Source organism: Cervus canadensis, chromosome 9 (genome assembly GCF_019320065.1).
Source record: "Cervus canadensis isolate Bull #8, Minnesota chromosome 9, ASM1932006v1, whole genome shotgun sequence".
Taxonomy (NCBI): Eukaryota; Metazoa; Chordata; class Mammalia; order Artiodactyla; family Cervidae; genus Cervus; species Cervus canadensis.
The window spans coordinates 61,720,693-61,739,637 of NC_057394.1; the positions used below are offsets into that span (position 1 = coordinate 61,720,693).

General features: G+C 39.6%; 1 protein-coding gene across 1 annotated transcript in view; it reads left to right on the forward strand.

Annotated features, from left to right (window-relative positions):
• DNAJC15 (DnaJ heat shock protein family (Hsp40) member C15) overlaps positions 1 to 18,945 on the forward strand; it is a 72,216-nt gene that overhangs the window by 38,648 nt on the left and 14,623 nt on the right. Inside the window, exons 4-5 of the mRNA XM_043477810.1 lie at positions 4,662 to 4,738; positions 9,045 to 9,115. Coding sequence (XP_043333745.1) covers positions 4,662 to 4,738; positions 9,045 to 9,115 — 148 coding nt within the window. The remainder of the gene's footprint in view (positions 1 to 4,661; positions 4,739 to 9,044; positions 9,116 to 18,945) is intronic.

An 18,945-nucleotide genomic window follows, 5' to 3' on the forward strand; every position in this document is an offset into this window, starting at 1 on the left:
AAACCCAAGTCGTTCATCTTCTTTTGAGGCTTTTATTTTTCTATTTGTGAATTTGCCTTTTTACTTGAATACAAGCTTTTAAAATTGGACTTAAATTGTTTTTATGGTTAGGTGAAGTTCATGGAAATAATACTAATTAGAACTATCCTTCTGTGGATCTATAAATCAAGTAGATGATTCTGTATAATTAAAGTTTATAGTTTATGTTAAATGTAAAACGTATTTCTTCTCTTAAGACTATGGAATGATGTATTTTTCTGGTTGTTTGGAGGGCTGTTATGTTTCAAGTGATTGAGTAAATTAGCTAATAAGACTTTCATTTAACTTGGTTAATTTCACATCATTTTTGATAATACATAGCACTACAGTATTCAATGTTAATTTTAGAAGGAAAATTATTTTGACTTTTGTTTATATATTTATATATTTTATGAGTAAAGTAATACAAATAATAATTTGTAAGGATCAGAGTATCTTTCAAATAGACAACAGAATAAATCCCACTCTTGGAAAGTGTTCTTGGAAATTCTATTAGAAAAATTTATCTACTCCATCTGTTTGATATAGTTGTTCCTTATTATAATCACATTTTTTGTGAATCTTACCATTTTGTTGACCCACCAGTGTTGTCAGAAAACAGTTCTGCATTGCCTGTTTCTATATAAGCTATATAATGCAGCATTGGTATGTTATATTTGTAAGCTTCAAAGGGCTTACAATTTCAATTGAAAGTTATGTAATATAAAACCTAAATTCCACATGAGTTTGGAAGGCATGATTTTGTCTTCTACTTTTCTATATATAGCCCCAAATATTAAATGTCTGTCCTCAAAAATGATCTAGTTCCTTCAGAAGGATTGTGATGATTGTATAGTTACAGATTGACTTACTTGAAAGCAGGTCAGTATTTATGGTCTGAGCCTCATCCAGATGCTAGACTTTAACCTTTTCTTAGTCACCTTTTCTACCTGGAAAAAAACAAAGTAAAAAATTTGCTTGGATGTAATAGCTGCTTTTAGGGTTAATGAACTTTGTGAATATAGTGGAAATGACAGTTTATGAAATATCATCAATTTATGTTTATTGTATGCTGAAAACTTTAAAATTTGGAACTCCCAAAGGTAGATACTCATAGAAATATTAGGGAGTGGTACATATACACAATGGAATATTACTCAGCCATTAAAAAGAATACATTTGAATCGTTCTAATGAGATGGATGAAACTGGAGCCCATTATACAGAGTGAAGTAAGCCAGAAAGATAAACACCAATACAGTATACTAACGCATATATATGGCATTTAGAAAGATGGTAATGATAACCCTATATGCAAGACAGAAAAAGAGACACAGATGTATAGAACAAACTTTTGGACTCTATGGGAGAAGGCGAGGGTGGGGTGATCTGAGAGAACAGCATCGAAACATGTATATTATCAAGTATGAAACAGATCACCAGTCCAGGTTGGATGCATGAGACAAGTGCTCAGGGCTGGTGCACTGGGAAGACCCAGAGGGATGGGATGGGGAGGGAGGCGGGAGCGGGGAGCAGGATGGGGAATACGTGTAAATCCATGGCTGATTCATATCAATGTATGGCAAAAACCACTACAATATTGTAAAGTAATTAGCCTCCAACTAATAAAAATAAAGGAAAAAAGAAATATTAGGGAGTAAGGTATGCATCTAGTAAAAATTTTAGTTGCTTGAGAGAAACCTTAAAACCAGCTGTTCTTCCTCTGTTAAAGCCCTATTCCTTTATGTATATTCCCTATACATCTCTTATTCTTTTACATATTCCTGTCTGTGTGTGTGCTTGTCTATATATATATATATATATACACACACATAATTTGTCCATGTTAATATGTGTACTTAAACAATTTGATTCCCTTCCGGTTTGGAGGAGGAGATTTTTTGTTTTCTTACTAGATTGTTAATCACTTGGAATTTGGGGTAGTACCTTATATTGCTCACCGCACTGGTACACTGACAGAGGAACAACTGTGTGGTGAAGGACAGAATTTCACTTGTCTCAATTGAAAAGTTCCTGGCACATATTAGATGCTAAAGTATTTGTTGAAGGATTAATTGTCAGGGGATTATTACCAATGGAAATTTATGACAAGCCGGTCAAAAAGAACACGTTATATAAATGGCCAGATCTGGCTCCCTTGGACTCTTTTTACACTCTAGTAATTTCCTTGGTTTCCTTTATTTAGTCCTTTAAAAAAAAAATGTATAAGTAACCATGTTCATTGTTGAAAATTTAGAAAGTATAAACGAACATGAAGAAAATAATATTCATAATTCCACCACCCCAAAATAACATTGAGGGGGTATATACTTTCAGATTTTGTTTTATGCACGCACACACTTATTTATCATTCCTTAGGAAAGGGTTCACATTTTAGAAACATGTGCACATTCAGTCATGTATGTATGTTTTTCCTTGGTAAAGTTGAGTTCATGCATGCAGTTTTCTCTAAGCGCTCCTGAAAAGTTGTGTCTCTCTGCTGTCTCCCATTCCTTTCTTCCTGTTCTCTCCTAAACTCACACTAATCAAACCTTCACGCCCAGTCCCTTCAGTTAGCCTTAGGTTTAGCAAAGGTTAAATCCAGAGGTTTAGCCTCAGCTCCGGTCCTGTTTGACCTCTCAAAAGCTTGGCACTGTTTTCCACTTCCTCACTTTGGGCGCCTGCTTCTCCTGCCCCCGCACGGCTGGGCCTTCACAATGCCCGTTGCTGAGCGCTCTCCGTTTCTCTGCCACTGAATGTTGCAGTCTCCAGGGCTCAGTCTTCCCCCTTCTTAGCTACACTCCGTCTCCAGGTGATCGCGTTCAGTCTCGTGGCTTTAAATACCATCTGTGTACTGGTAATTCCCCAATGTTATCTCCAGGTCAGACATCTCCTCCACTTACATACATAGTAGACATCTGAAACTTGATATAACCAAAACCAACCTCCTGATATCTATCACCCACAAAAAACAAATAACCACTCCTCCTCTAAGTCAATAATTGGCAATTTAGGCCAGAAACCTTGCAGTCATTTGCAGTTGAAGTTCTCTGGAAACCAGAATGAGACACAGATTAGCAAGCTGTTAGTTTATTAGAGAATGCTCTGAGGATCAACAGCTCCAGAAGGCAAGAGAGGGAAGAAGGATGGAGGGATAATTTAGGCTGCAGTGCAGTCTTATCACAGGCCTGAGGCAGCTGGTTGGAGGGGGCACGGGGGGCCTCTGACTCTGAGGTGACTCATCGTGGTTGTCCCAGCTTGTGGCCAGGGGCCATGAAACTAAATGACATCACCTGGGAAGCTCAAGGACTGAGCCCTGGAGAACTCCAGTGTTTGTACCATGACGTCAGCCGGCTGTCAGCTAGAGGCTGCCCTGGGAAGGGGGTGTGGGCTTGGCATTCTTCAGCAGAAGCCGTTGCTGGAATTTGCCATCAGGGTGCTGTCTGCCAGCAGCAGCCCCGGGGCCTGAGGAGTAAGTGCCTTGCTCCTGAAGGGGCCCTGTGCTGAGTACGGCAGCGTTCACTGTGTCATCTTTCCCTGCTTTTTCTCCTACCCCACATTCAGTCCAAGCTCTCCATATCCACCCCAAATCTGACGGCTCTGGCTTCTTCCTCTTCTACCAGTTTGGTCCAGACCACCACCGTCTCTCGCCTAGATTGTTGTTGTGTCCTTACTGGCCTCCTGCCTCCACTCTGTACCTGTCTCTGCAGAGTGATCCTTTTAGTTAATTTCATTTATGAATGTATTTTTGGCTGTGCCGGGGCTTCTTTGCTGCATGGGCTTTTCTACAGATGCAGCAGGTGGGGGCTGCTCTCTAGCTGCCGTGTGTGGGCTTCTCACTGGGGCGGCTTCTCTTGTGAGGGGGCATGGGCTGTGGCGCGCACAGGCTTCACCAGTGGCGGCCCGCGTGCTCAGCAGTTCTGGCTCCCGGGCCCTAGAGCACGGCCTCAGTAGTGTGGCCTGTGGGACCTTCCCAGATCAGAGATCAAACCCCGGTCTCCTGCACTGGCAGGCGGATTCTTACTCACTGAGCCACCGGGGCAGCCCTAGAGGAACCCAGGTCACATCTGTGTACCCAGTGCTCTGGCCCTCCTGCCACTGGGAGTGAGATCCCGTCATTTCCGTTGCTCCCAGGGCCCTCCCCGCCTGGCCTCCGTCCCTTCCCTGCCACTCCTCTCCTCCTCGCTCGGACCTCTCCAGCCCGCCGACCCTTGGGCCCAGTCTTCTGGTCCCTCCTGGCCTTCCCGTCTGCTCTCCTGATGGCCTCCCTGTCTTGTCAGTTTCTCCTCCCCTTTTCAGTCAGCCCGTCTTGTAGGTTAAAAAGATGTCTGTCATCTCAGCGTAACTTGGTCAAGGTTATCCAATGAGAAAACCCCTGTAGAGCATAGAAAAGTTGAAGCCTTTGTTTCTCCCGCTCTCTCGTTCCTCAGTGCAGGAACGTTAGCGTACTGGGAAGTGGAAACAGCAGTTGACGCGCTGAGTGATGCCGAGGTTTGCTGTCCTGTGCTCTCCCGCCCCGCCTCCCACCGTTCCGGGTTGCCTTCTGGAAAACCCGCTCCTCCCACTGCAGCTGTGTGGTAGGGTCGGGGTCATGCCCCTTCATACGTGGAGCTGACCATCTCTCGCTCTTTGTTCCCTGTACAGAGCATTTCATCCTACTACAGAGGAGGATTTGAACAGAAAATGAGTAGGCGAGAAGCGAGTCTCATTTTGGGTGTAAGGTAGGTGTGCTGCGTAAGTGTTATTTTGTTCTGTGGCTGAGTTTGTCTTGAAAAAGGAGAAAATGTGACAGTAAAATTATCTTTATATTTTAAATTATGAATAGGCAGAGGAGAAAATAGCAAAGTTTTACATTTCCAGACCTTGAGTCTAAGAGATTATCCTACTACTTCTTAAAAAAAAAAAAATCAGGCATAGTTGTGCTGTGCCTTTATCCCTCAACAAGGAGCTGTTGTGTTTGAACACTAAAATTTCAACACAGTTATCAAAACCCCTTATTGTGACCTTAAATTCTTTCTGAATTCAGTTTTCTAATTTGATCTGTATCATATTTTCAGTTATATCATGGAATCTATTTCACAATTCTCTAGTTCCACGATTTGACAGCTAGCATGTTTTATTATACTTATTTCACCTTATTGTCTGACTTTGAACAGTATAGGAGATAGTTTATTGTAGCCATTTATTGTCTGACTTTGAACAGTATAGGAAATAGTTAATGATCCTTTGTGATTACTGTATGATATCATTTATCACTGAGAATTAAGAATACATCCCCTAGCATAGATTTACCAGTATCTATATTTGTTTATGTTCCCTAGAGCTCACTCAAAATTTTACTTGGGTTGGTTATAGTATGTCACCTACAACAAATCTTACGGTGACTTAGTCAACATAATTAAGCAGAATAGATCATAAAGTCCTATATTGACAGAATTTTTAAGTCTCTTGTAGGTTAGCAGATATTTAAAGCCAAAACATTTTGTTATTTCTTATGACTAATCAAAAAAACCACACACACAAAAAGTGGATAAGAGAAACAGGTCAGTTTGGCTTGGTGCTTCAATTAAATATTGAAAGAGGTGAGCTTTCTCACCAAGAATACAAAAAAGAAATGATTTTAAGGAGGGGAAACCACAGTGTTAAATTAGCTGTGTTGCTAACTATTCTTTGCTTTAATATTATTCTGAATGCCATTGTTATTTTTCTGAGGTCCCTATATTATCCCATTCGCATTCTGGATATGTGAATACAAAACACATTACTAAACCAAACAAAAGTGTTTGAGGTATCATTTAATATCATCCAGGGTACTCCTGTTTCTAGTATAGATAATTCGGAGTTGACTTAAGATACATGGTTATTAAGTTTTATTCCATTGAGCGGGAAGCTGTCCAGAATTTCACAAGGCAAATTGAATGACTAACAGTGCAGACTGAATAACAGTGAATCCGGGTACCAGTATCAGTTTTACCACTTGTTAGCTGGGTGGCCTCAGCGTCACCATTAGTTTCTCCTGCATAGGACTGCTGCAAAAATTAACACATAGGAAGTTTTTTTTTAGCATAAACATGGCACTTAGTAACTACTCAGTAAATACCAGCTAAGCAAGCAGATTCTGGTTCTGTCACAGAGGCACTGATTTTTAGCTTTTATGCACTTCAGCTTCTTCAGTTCTGATTTGCAATTAATACTGCTTTGCCTTGTTGGAATAATGTAAAATGCCCCACGTAGTACCTTTTCTGTCAAAGTGCTTACCAGAGAACAAGTGCTGAGCCTCTCCTGTCTCTCTCATGAGTGCAAAGTCTAAATATTTGCCTTTAACGCATTACATAGAAAGGTAAAGTTTGTTTGCTTTCCTCTAGCCCTTTCTTTCAGTCAGGCAGTGGTGTTCTGAGGAGATTTTTTTAAGATGTGAATACACTGCTGTGGTTCCATTTTCCTTGGTCTTGGAATCCAAATGATTTAGACTATATGACAAGTAGGTAAAGACAAAATGGGGCTGACTCTGTTGATACCCTACTTACAAACAAAGAAATTCTCTATGTTACTAGATGATTCTATGTTTTCTTACCATATTGCATAAAGCCTAAATTGCTTGGGAAAACTTACTATACCTGCTATTTTCTGAAATTACACATACATTTGTGATACTCAGACTTTCTAAAAGCTTCTGTGGAACTCTCTCTAAATGTTATTTAATAGACTAGTAGTAGAAACCAAAGCTGCCCTATTTGCTACAGGATCAGGAAACACTGCTGTGTTCTGTGCACCCTAATCCCCTATCTCACTCAAATACATTCCAGGGAGCAGTTTGAAATCCCTGATCTGGGCAACATTGTATTTCAAGTTCCATTTTCAATTCATAGTGAAATTGCCTGTGCTGGAGATATATCAGGTCTACATTTAATTATTAATGCTTTGTTTAAGAACAAAGATTCTCTCATTTAGATAGGTGTTTTGTTTCTAGGAATGTATCTATTTCTTCTAGGGTTTCCAGTGTCTCATTGTATAGTACAGCCTCTTATCCTTTGTATTTCTGTTGTATCAGTTGTAATCTCTCCATTTTCATTTCTGATTTTACCTGAATTCTCTGTTTCCTTGGTGAGTATAGCTTCTGGTTTGTCTGTTTTCTTTACATTCTCCAAAAAACAAAAACAACTCTTGGTTTCATTGTTTGTTTGGTTTTTTTTTTTTTTTTTTGGTCTTTTAGTCTCTATTTCCTTTGTTTTCACTGTGATTTTTCTTTTTCTTCTACTAATTTTAGGCTTAGTTTGTTCTGCCTATACTTCCCTGCAGTGTAAAGTTAGGTTGTTTGAGTTCTTTTCTTTCCCCTTAGTGTAGGATTTTAATACTATAAACTTTCCTCTTAGAACTGCTTTGGCTGCATCCCAGAAGTTTTAGTAGGTTATTTCATTGTCTCAGGATATATTTTGGTTTTTCTTTTGGCTTCCCCTTTAACTTGAGACTTATTTATTTTCTTTACAGAAGAATACTTTATATGCTTATGTAGCAATTGATAGTGTATTTTTAGCCTCTTTGCTGGTCTGTTGTTTAACCCCAGGAGATTAGAAGCAGCAAGTAACAGCTTGAGACTAAAATCCTGCCAGAATTGAGGATTGGCAACTGACAGCAAGGAATGTGTATTCAAAACAGAATGGAAACATTTTATGACCAATTAGGAGAAGGGCAAGCAAACCTCTGCAGACCTTGAGAATTTCTTTCCACTTAACTGATACTCGTGGTAATGTTTTTTGAGTCATTCGAGAAATGCTAGATTAGATTATTTATACTTCATTTTTTTAGTGTACATTTTTACTTATGAGAAAATTATAACTCAGAGAGTTAAGTAAGCAAGACACAGTTTTATAGATAATGAGCAATGGATTTAAACCTGTGTCTGAATATCTCTAAAAGTACCTGCTGTTAGTCCCTGTAGTGTGGTTCATCCATACAGATCATTTTGAGTTTCATAGCAGACACCATGTGCTTTGAGTTAGCCACTGTTATTTTCCTTTGAGGCCCAGAAAAATAGCTTAGATAAGCTAGTGTAAATATTAAGTAGCAACTCCAGGCTTTTGTTACTATTAGTGTAAATTTTTTTTCTTGCCTAGAAAATGTACTAGAAAGAATGATTTCCAGTACTTAAATAAATTAGGTTTTACAAGGGATACTTTTAGGCTTATATAACTTTCTCCTTCAATTTTTGTTTAGAGTTTAGGCTCTCACAGCCAAGCTTTTCCCATAGATGTCTCACAAAACTAAATAAATTAATGAGCTATGAAGAGTTTTGAGATGTTCTGTTGAAAGATAATAATAGTAAAAACTAACTATTTTGGAACATTTGCTACACATACCAGACCTTGTTGTAGCACTTTGTTGGCATTAACTAATTTAATCCCTCGTAATTACTTTATGAGGACTGTGTTGTTCCTGGCTCGGTTTTACAGTGAAGAATCTGAAGCACAGGGAGGGTGAAACATGTGGCCAAGGCCACCCCATCCTCCTCGGAGGTGGAAAAGGCACCCGCTCCGGTGTTCTTGCGGGGAGAATCCCATGGACAGAGGAGCCTGACGGGCTGCGGTCCGTGGGGTCTCAGAGGGTCAGACCTGACTGACAGTGTGAGCACACACCCCACCCTCACGGCAGTGCTGGGGTTAAACTCCTGCTGTCTGGCCACTCTAGAGTTCAGATACCTGTTGGTTACGTCGTCTGTACTGCCTTCCCCCGAAAAAGCCTGAAGCATAGATTTTCACACTCAAAGTAATAGTCTACAGACTATGATTTCCCTGTCCTATTTCTTGTGGATATGTTTTTTTAATTGAGACAAAGGACTGAAGAAGGTACATGTAGTCTTGGATCTGATTTATTTTGATGGTTGGTAGAATAAAGTGACAAGCTGTAATTTTATATTTATCCACAAGATGGTGAAATTCTCATTAGTTTTTAATTTCTTGAAACTCATATAAACTGTTAATTTATAATCTGCATGTGATGCTATTTGTTACAAGCACTTTCTTTTTACAGCCCATCTGCCAGCAAGGCCAAGATTAGAGCAGCTCACAGGAGAATCATGATTTTGAATCACCCAGATAAAGGTAGGGAAAATTCTGTTTTTCATAATATGTGAACCAGCATACGCTCTGTATTTCTTTGTTTACTTTAACTCATTATAAATGATAATATTTGAAATGGAAATTTATATGTCACACGTGTTGTGAGTTTTCTTATAAATAAATGAGCATTTAGATTGGAGTTCAGTGACTTACAGAGGTGATAGATTTATAGTTATCAGCTGTTGAGAACTTAGTTCCTGATTTCTATTTGTAAGCTATCTAACCCCTGTTTGAGGCTCCTAGCATTTTGATGGAAAAGAGAAAAGGTGAATTATGGACTCTTTGATTGTATAAACTGATTTGGGTATAATGAATTTTATTTGTTTAACCTTACACATAAAAGCCCAAGATTTAGAGGATATTCTCTAAATCTCTGCATGTATGTCACACATGATGCTGAGTTTCTTAATTTTATTTTGGAAGGCTCTGAGGCTGAGCCATTTGTTTTTCACTGGCCAGGTTTTTAATGTAAATTTATCTTACAGAAAGACAATTATTATAACTTTAACTACACTACAGCTGCTTGAGAGAGAAAGCCCATATGTTCATTACTGTTTCTGCTCTACAATAACAGATGGTGGAAAGTTACACTGTATTTTAGGAGTCAAAAGTGGGGGTGGAGGGTGGGGGGTGGCAGAGAGTGCAGGGTTTCTTGTATCCTTACATACTTTTAATTTTTGAATTATTTTGAAAAAAGTTAAAAGCAAATTTTGGGTTCCTCTCCATCCTAACTGACTCCAAAATAAGGCATTCTTTTTCGGCTTTCTCACTTAATTACTTACTATAAAAATCCTTTTCACTGAATATCATCTCCTTTGGTTTTTGCACTTGATATTCTTTCATGTGAATAAACCAGAGACTAAACTTTGAAAAGAGGTTTTGCTTAAAATTTCTAAACAGCTTCAACAGTTAGTCAAAGATCCATTCAACTAATTTACTTTGCATTGTGGGTTTTCAGAGTAATTGACTCAGAAACAAATGTGTTTTAAGGGCCTACTTGAAGCTTTCTGTCTCCTAAACATCTTCCATCCCTTCCGGGTCAAGTGTGTGACCTTCTCTGATTGATTGCAGGGGGATTAAGCACTTTTATCTTTCAGATGATTGACAAGCTATTGATTGTGTCTACTGGCAAAGAATTAAGCTCTAAAAATGTTTCTAAAAGAATATGTATTTTTAGATACTTTCAGTAAAAAAAAAAAAAAAGAATGTTTATGTTTGTTATGAGCCAGTAATGGTTAAAGAATTATTTGATTTATTCTGAGATTGTATATTTATGAGAAGTGGAGCTGTTGGCTCCCCCTGATGTGCTTACTAATATTCTCCAGTCTGGTGGCATTGTGGGAGGGAATGGATGTAGAAGTATTCTTCCCCGACTTTTGCCTTCTAGCTTGCAACATGGGCTTGAACATCTCATAATCTCTCTAAATGTCAGTGTTATCATCTACAAAATGAATGGATTTTTCACAAGCCTTTTTTGGGTATGTGATATAATGTAATGTTTTTATATACCTGTTCGATTAATTAAGAATCCTCTCTCTCTATTTGGATCACATTTTTAACTAAAGAAAGATGCTTTTAATCACCAGTTGTCAATAACAGATGTGTTGACAACTGGAGACATCTTGTCCATATAGTTGCTCATTCATCCAACGTTTTACAACATTTGGAGTTTCAGAGAGTTCTTAGACTTCTTAAAACCCATCCATATACTCATAGTTAAGAATTCTTGCTCTAGTAAAAATATGATGATTTAAGGAATATTGCCAACTACTTGAGGGAAAAGAATTCATATATGTTGGAGCTGGGAGATGATCATAAATCTGGAAACTGTCTCTTCAGAGGGAAGGTTGTTTTGCTTCATTTTTAAAGGGAAGAAGATAATAGATTTTGTTGTTGTTTGTTTTTACAATGGTTTAAATATTCTGATTTCTAACTCTACAGTAGTGTTCCCCCCCGCCCAAAGAATATTTATTTATTTATTAGTCTGCACAGGATCTTAGTTGTGGCATATGGGGTCTAATTCCCTGACCAGGGAAGTGTGAAAATGGGCAGGCTTTCCTGGTGGCTCAGACCGTAAAGAATCTGCCTACAGTTCAGGAGACCTGGGTTTGATCCCTGCTTCTGGAAGATCCTCTGGAGGAGGGAATGGCTTCCCACTCCAGTATTCTTGCCTAGAGAATCCCATGGACAGGAACCTGTAGGCTACAGTCCATGGGGTCTCAGAGAGTTGGACAGGACTAAGCAACTAAGCATGTGAGAATCTGCAACTCTCAATTTGCCTCCTCTTTTTATAATTCTTCACCATATTTGCTTTGGCCAGGTCACCCTTGAGTGTTACATAGGTGGTTGCAAAAACTTGACTCCTCTACCCAGTGCTTCTGAAATACATGAGTATTCTGCCCCCACCACCCTACTCACAAATGACTTTTCTCTTGGTTTTGCCACCAGCTGGTAAAACAAAAGCTAGAACTTCAAATGTGTGATCAGTGATAATTTGTTACATATTTCATTATCACCTTGGGCAGAGAAAGTGACACCAGAAAAATTAGCTGTGGGAATGACTGGAAATAAAATTTTTGTAACCAGTTTTAAGTGAGCATTCAGATGTACTTTGGTAAAAAGTAAAATTTGCCTTTTCTTTGAGTGAAAAAATGTTAATGCAGTAAACATGTCTCAGATATTTGATTTAATGCCTTTAGAATACCTTTTAATTAGATTATAGTTTTAAAAATTATTGGAGAAAAAGGTTAGTTGTTATGAAGTCAGTAGTAGTAGTGTTAATCGCTAAGTTGTGTCCAACTCTTTGTGACCCCATGGACTGTAGCCCACCAGGCTCCTCTGTCCATGCAATTCTCCAGGCAAGAATACTGGGATGGGTAGCCATACCCTCCTCCAGGGGATCTTCCTGACCCAGGGATTGAACCCAGGTCTTCCACATGGCAGGCAGATTCTTTACCGTCAGAGCCATCAGGGAAGCCCAAGACAACTGGAGTGAGTAGCCTATCCCTTCTCTAGGGGGTCTTCCCAAACCAGGGTCTCCTGCATTGCAGGCAGATTCTTTACCAGCTGAGCCACCAGGAAAGCCCCATGTAACTTGAAATCAGTAGTTTGACATTAATGCCTAACAAAAGTACAAAGGAAAACAGACTAAGTTAACTCTGAAAAACCATGGAACCTCTCATAGACTACCTATCCATGCTTCTCAAAGTGTAGTTTGGCTGTTCGTTCCAGGCGGGTTTGTTGGCTGTGTGCAAGAAATCAAAAACTAAAATCAAAAGTAAGCCTTCAGACATCTTTATAGACATTTGACATTGTTGTGACATCAAGTGTGTGATACCTTTGTGTTTTGTAAAATATTGGTCCACCACAGAGTAGAAGACAAGTTTTTAAAGTGCTTCACCATGCAACATCACTTTCAGTCTACCTCAACCTTAAAGGAATCACTGTCTTGATGTATAATATCATAGGTTAGCTTTGTCTCTTGAATATCTAGTCATGTGCATCTGGCTGCTTTCGATCAACATTGTCACTATGGTATTCATCCCTATTGTAATGTGGAGCAAGTGTTTGTTCATTCTCATTAATATAGCAGCCTTAGCAAGGTGTGCACTATGGACCCCCAGGATTACTCTTTTAGGAATTTATTCTTCCCTTTTTGATTTTCAGGTCTTTTTTGGGTATACAAAGTAATTATTTTTTGAATTCCATGTGGTGGCTCAGATGGTAAAGAATCTGCCTGCAATGCAGGAGACCCAGGTTTGATCCCTGGGTTGGCAGGATCCCCTGAAGAAGGAAATGGCAACCCTCTCCAGTATTCTTACCTGGAGAATTCCATGGACAGAGGATCCTGGTGGGCTACAGTCCATGGCATCTCAGAGTCAGACACGATTGAGTAACTATCACACACACACATGTATTTTGTAGGAAAGTAACAATTTTCAAACTCTTTGGTCTCAGATCAAAAAGTGTATCAATAAAAATGATCAACTAGAGAGATCTATTGGAGAAGGCAATGGCAGCCCACTCCAGTACTCTTGCCTGGAAAATCCCATGGACGGAGGAGCCTGGTGGGCTGCAGTCCATGGGGTTGCTACGCGTCAGACACAACTTCACTTTCACTTTCACTTTCCCTTTCCCTTTCATGCATTGGAGAAGGAAATGGCAACCCACTCCAGTGTTCTTGCCTGGAGAATCCCCTGGACAGGGGAGCCTGGTGGGCTGCCGTCTATGGAGTCACACAGAGTCGGACACGACTGAAGCGTCCTAGCAGCAGCAGCAGCAGCAGAGAGATCTGTAAATTAGAAGAGATTAATTTTCTTTGGCTCCAAAATCACTGCAGAAGGTGACTGCAACCGTGAAATTAAAAGACGTTTGCTCCTTGGAAGAAAATCTATGACAAACCTAGACAGCGTATTAAAAAGCAGAGACATTACTTTGCCAACAAAGGTCTGTATAGTAGTCAAAGCTATGGTTTTTCCAATAGTCATGTTTGGATGTGAGAGTTGGAACATAAAGAAGGCCGAGCACTGAAGAATTGATGCTTTCAAACTGTGGTGTTGGAGAAGACTCTTGAGAGTCCCTTGGACTGCACCGAGAAAAAAAGTCTTTGCTAAAGGAAATCAACTCTTAATATTTATTGGAAGGACTGATGCTGAAGCTGAAACTCCGGTACTTTGGCCACCTGATGGGAAAAACCAACTCATTGGAAAAGACCCTGATGCTAAGAAAGATAGAATGCAGGAGGAGAAGGGGACGACAGAGGCTGAGATGGTTGGATGACATCACTAACTCAGTGGATACGAGTTTGAGCAAGCTCCGGGAGATGATGAAGGACAGGGAAGCCTGGTATGCTGCAGTCCTTGGGGTCACAAAGAGTTGGATAGGACTGAACAACAACAAAATTTAAATTCAAAAAGGATAAATATAATATTCTTTTAGGGCCCCAAAATCAACTGTATAAATATAGTAAAGAGATATGGCTGTGTTTCACATGAAAGAGAGTCATATGGGTATTTTTGATCTCAAAGGCTATAATATTCAGCAATGTAAAAGCCACTAAAAATAAGTCAGTGCATTCTTAAGCTGCATTAAAGGGCACGCAGTATCTATAAGACTGAATATTACCACAATCTTCTGTACTTGTTGCTCATTTATTCTAGTATTTATTTAGTTATAAATTTATAACTAGTATTTATTATCCAGCTGTGCTGAGCTGATGTTAGATCTTGTCTAAAATTTTGTGTTCCTTTCTAGATGCCAAATTTTGTAAGACATTGACAAACTAAGTATTATTTGGAGGAAACCAAACAGGATGTTGAAGAGCTGAAAAAAGCAGTGTCATATGACTGGTCTTTAATTCATTCAGTGAATACTGATTAAGTACTTAATGTAAGCCAGACAGTGTGGTAGACCCTGAACAAGACAGGCAAAGACCTTGCCTTCATAGATCTTACATGCCACTAGGAGAGACAAATAGGACATAGATAATCAGTAGATTAAAAATGGTCCCAGTTCTTCATAGCACCTCTCATCAAGGGGTGGTCTCATTTCTAACTGTGTATATACAGGCTGGCCTTGTTATTTGCTATAAACAGTGGAATATAGCAGAAGTGACATTGTGTGGATTCTGAGCCTTGGCCTCGAGTAGCATTGCAGCCTCAGCTGTTACCCTCTTTGAACCTGGAGACTACCGTGTGGAAAAGGCAGGTTGGTCTGTGCCTCCTGAAGGATAAAGACTAGGTTAAGAGTCAGGTCTAGCCGTCCCAGCTGAAGTCCCAGGGAGGCCATCCGGTACCATGTAGCCTTGGCCGACCCGGCCCAGCTCGGAACTGCCCAGCTTACCCATGGAATGGTGAGGGGAGGGGCGAAACAACAGTTGTTAGTAGCCAGTAAGTTTTGGGGAGTAGTTAGGCAGTAAAGGCTAGTATGAAAAATGTCACATGATGATAAGGGCTTTTAAGAAAAATAAAGCACAGTAGGGGAGGGATAGAGATTGGCAGTGGGGGAGGAGGCAGTTGCAGTATCATTTATAGTCATCCTGAAAGTTCTCTCTAAGGAGATCACTGACTCAGTGGACACGAGTTTGAGCAAACTTCAAGAGATGGTGACGGACAAGGAAGCCTGGCGTGCTGTAGTCCATGGGTCGCAAAAAGCCGGACACACCTGAGCAACTGAACAATAAATTGGGAGCTGGGCAGTGTTCGAGGCACTGGCACTCAGCAGTGGAAAAAGTGATGTTCAGGCAAAGCAGTAAAGGTAATCTGAGATCAAAAACTGTCGGAGGACAGTTTCTTCTCAGAGGTATAATAGGAGGTATTCTTGTATTGTGTAATAGGTAGAACCCTTTAAGACTTCCAACTCTAGGTTTCTGTGATTCTCTAATGATCTGATAAACTGAATCAGACTCAAAGTATTCTTCAGAGCCTTCTCTGTTTAATTTTTTAAAATTATATTGAGATATAATTCAAGTACCATATGATTCACCTACTTAAAGTGTACAGTTCACTCAGTCAGTCAGTCAGTTCAGTCACTCAGTCATGTCTGACTCTTTGCGACCCCATGGACCACAGCACGCCAGGTCTCCTTGTCCTTCACCAACTCCCAGAGTTCACCCAAACCCATGTCCATTGAGTCGGTGATGCCATCCAACCATCTCATCCTCTGTCATCCCCTTCTCCTGCCTTCAGTCTTTCCCAGTATCAAGGTCTTTTCAGATGAGTCAATTCTTTGCATCAAATGGCCAAAGTATTGGAGTTTCAGCTTCAACATCAGTCCTTCCAATGAATATTCAGGACTGATTTCCTTTAGGATGGACTGGTTGGATCTCCTTGCAGTCCAAGGGACTCTCAAGACTCTTTTCCAACACCACAGTTCAAAAGCATCAATTCTTTGGCACTCAGCTTTCTTTATTGTCCAACTCTCACATCCATATATGACTACTAGAAAAGCCGTAGCTTTGACTAGACGGACCTTTGTTGGCAAAGTAATGTCTCTGCTTTTTAATATGCTGTCTAGGTTGGTCATAGCTTTTCTTCCAAGGAGCAAGCGTCTTAATTTAATGGCTGCAGTCACTATCTGCAGTGATTTTGAAGCCTAAGAAAATAGAGTCTGTTACTGTTTCCACTGTTTCCCATCTATTTGCCATGAAGTGATGGGACCAGATGCCATGATCTTAGTTTTCTGAATGTTGAGCTTTAAGCCAACTTTTTCACTCTCCTCTTTCACTTTCCTCAGGAGGCTCTTTAGTTCTTCGCTTTCTGCCGTAAGGGTGGTGTCATCTGCATATCTGAGGTTATTGGTATTTCTCCTGGCAGTCTTGATTCCAGCTTGTGCTTCACAATTCACTAGTCTTGAGTATATTTATAGATGTATGCAACCATCACCACAGTCAGTTTTAGAGTATTTTCATCACCTCAGAAGGAAACCCTGTCATCCTTTAGCTTCACCCTCATCCAATCTCCCTATCCTCAGTTCTATGCCGTCGATGTGTATGTTTGTCCTTGTGCCGGTACCACACTGTCTTGACAACCTTTGCATTATAATACATTTTCATTTTTTGAAGTGTGAGTCGTCTTACTTTATTCTTCTTCTGTAGGATTGTTTTGGGTATTCTGGGTCCCCTGCAATTGTAGGTGAATTTCAGAATCAGCTTGTCAATTTTGACAAAGGAGTTGACTGGAATTCTGATAGAGATTTTGTCGAATCTGTCAGTCAGCTTAGGGAGTATTGCCATCTTAATGTTAAATCTACTTATCCATGGACATGGGATGTTTTTTCACTTACTTAGATCTTTAATTTCTTTCAATAATATTTTGTAGTTCCAAAGTGTTTTGTTCTTTTTCCCATTGTTGTGAATAAAATTATGTTCTTAATTTCATTTTTGGATTGTTCGATGTGAGTGTATAGGAATATCATTCATTTTTAAATATTTGTTTTATGTCCTTCAGTCTTGCTGAAGTTGTTTATTCCAGTTGGTTTTCATTTTTGGATCATTAGAATTTTCTAACTATAAGACTATGTCATCTGTGAATAGTTAGTTTTATTTCTTCCTTACCAATATGGATGCAATTCATTTCTTTTTCTTACCTAATTTTCCCTGACTAGAATCTCCAGTACAGTATTGAAGTTGTAAGAGGGGACATTCTTGTCTTATTTCTGATCTTATGGAAAAGCATCCAGTTGCCTAGTAATGGGTATTACGCGAAGTGTGGTATTATTAGCTGTGGGTTTTTCATAGATAATTTTTATCAGATTAGGAAGTTCCTTTCTAGTTTTTTGAGCCTTTTAATCATGAACTGATGTTGGACTTTGTCAAATGCTTTTTCTGCATCTATTTAGGCTATTATGAGATTTTTGTTTTTTATTCTGTTGATGTAGTGAGTTACATTAATTGATTTTTGGCTGTTAAACCAACCTTTCACCCCTGAGAAAAGTACCACTTAGTCATGGTACACAGGTATTTTTAATGTGCTGTTGGATTTAGTTTGTTAGTATTTTGTTGAGTCTTTTACATTCACATTCATAAGAAATATTGATCTGTAGTTTTCTTGTGATGTCTTTGTTTGGCTTGGTATCAACATAATATGGGTCTTATAAAGAGGAATTAGAAAATGTTCCTTCCCTTTCTATAAACCGTCTGTACCTGGGTTTTCTATGCATAGATTTTTGATTACTGATTCAGTTTCTTTACTTATAATAGGTCTGTCAGATTATCTATTTCTTCTTGAGACAGTTTTAGTAATTTATGTCTTTTGAGGAATTTGTCTAATTTTGTAGTTTAGGTTATTGAGATTTTTTTTTTCTTTTTTAATACAAGCACTTACAACTATAATTGCCTTCTAAGCACTACTTAAGTTGTAGTCCATAAGTATTTATTTCCCAAATTTGTCCTTGTTATTGATTTTTAGGAGCTTCCCAAGTGGTGCTAGTGGTAAACAACCCACCTGCCAATGCAGGAGACGTAGAGATATAGGTTTGATTCCTAGGTGAGGAAGAGCCCCTGGAGGAGGGCATGGCACCCCACTCCAGTATTCTTGCTTGGAGAATCCCATGGACAGGGGAGCCTGGTGAGCTACAGTCCATAGAGTCTCAAAGAGTCAAACACAACTGAAGTGACTTAGCACACATGTACAGATTGATTTCTAATTTCATTCCTTTGTAGTTGGAGAATATAATGTATTATTTCTATCCTTTTAATTTACTGAGGTTTGTTTTACGGCCTAGCATATGATTTCTCCTGGAAAATGTTCATGTGCTGTTGAGAAGAATGAATGTTCTGTTGTTAGGTGGAGTGTCCTGTAGATGTCTGTCAGGTCTAGTTGGTTTTAAATGTTGTTCAAGTCTTCTACTTCCTTGTTGATCTTCTGTCTAGTTGTTCTGTCCATTTTTGAGAGTGGGACATTAATTCTTGTTGTTGAATTGTCTGTTTCTCTGTCAGTTTTTGTTTCATGTGTTTTGATGCTCTGTTAGGAGTATGTGTGTGTGTGTGTTTATGTGCGGGCACGCACGCGTGTGCACTCCGTCGCTTGGTCTTGTCTGGCTCTTTGTGACCCCATGGACTGTAATGCACCAGGCTCCCCTGTCCACGGGATTCTCCAGGCAGGAATACTGGAGTGGATTGCCATTTCCTCCAGGGGCTCTTCCTGGCCCGGGGATTTAACCCTGTTCCCTTGAGTCTCCTACACTGGCAGGCGGATTCTTTACCCCCGCACCGCCCGAATGTAATTGTTGTATCCGTTTGTTGTGTTCAAGTCGCCCAGTCACGTCCAACTCTCTGCGACCCATGGACCGCAGCACAAAGTCCAGGTTGTATC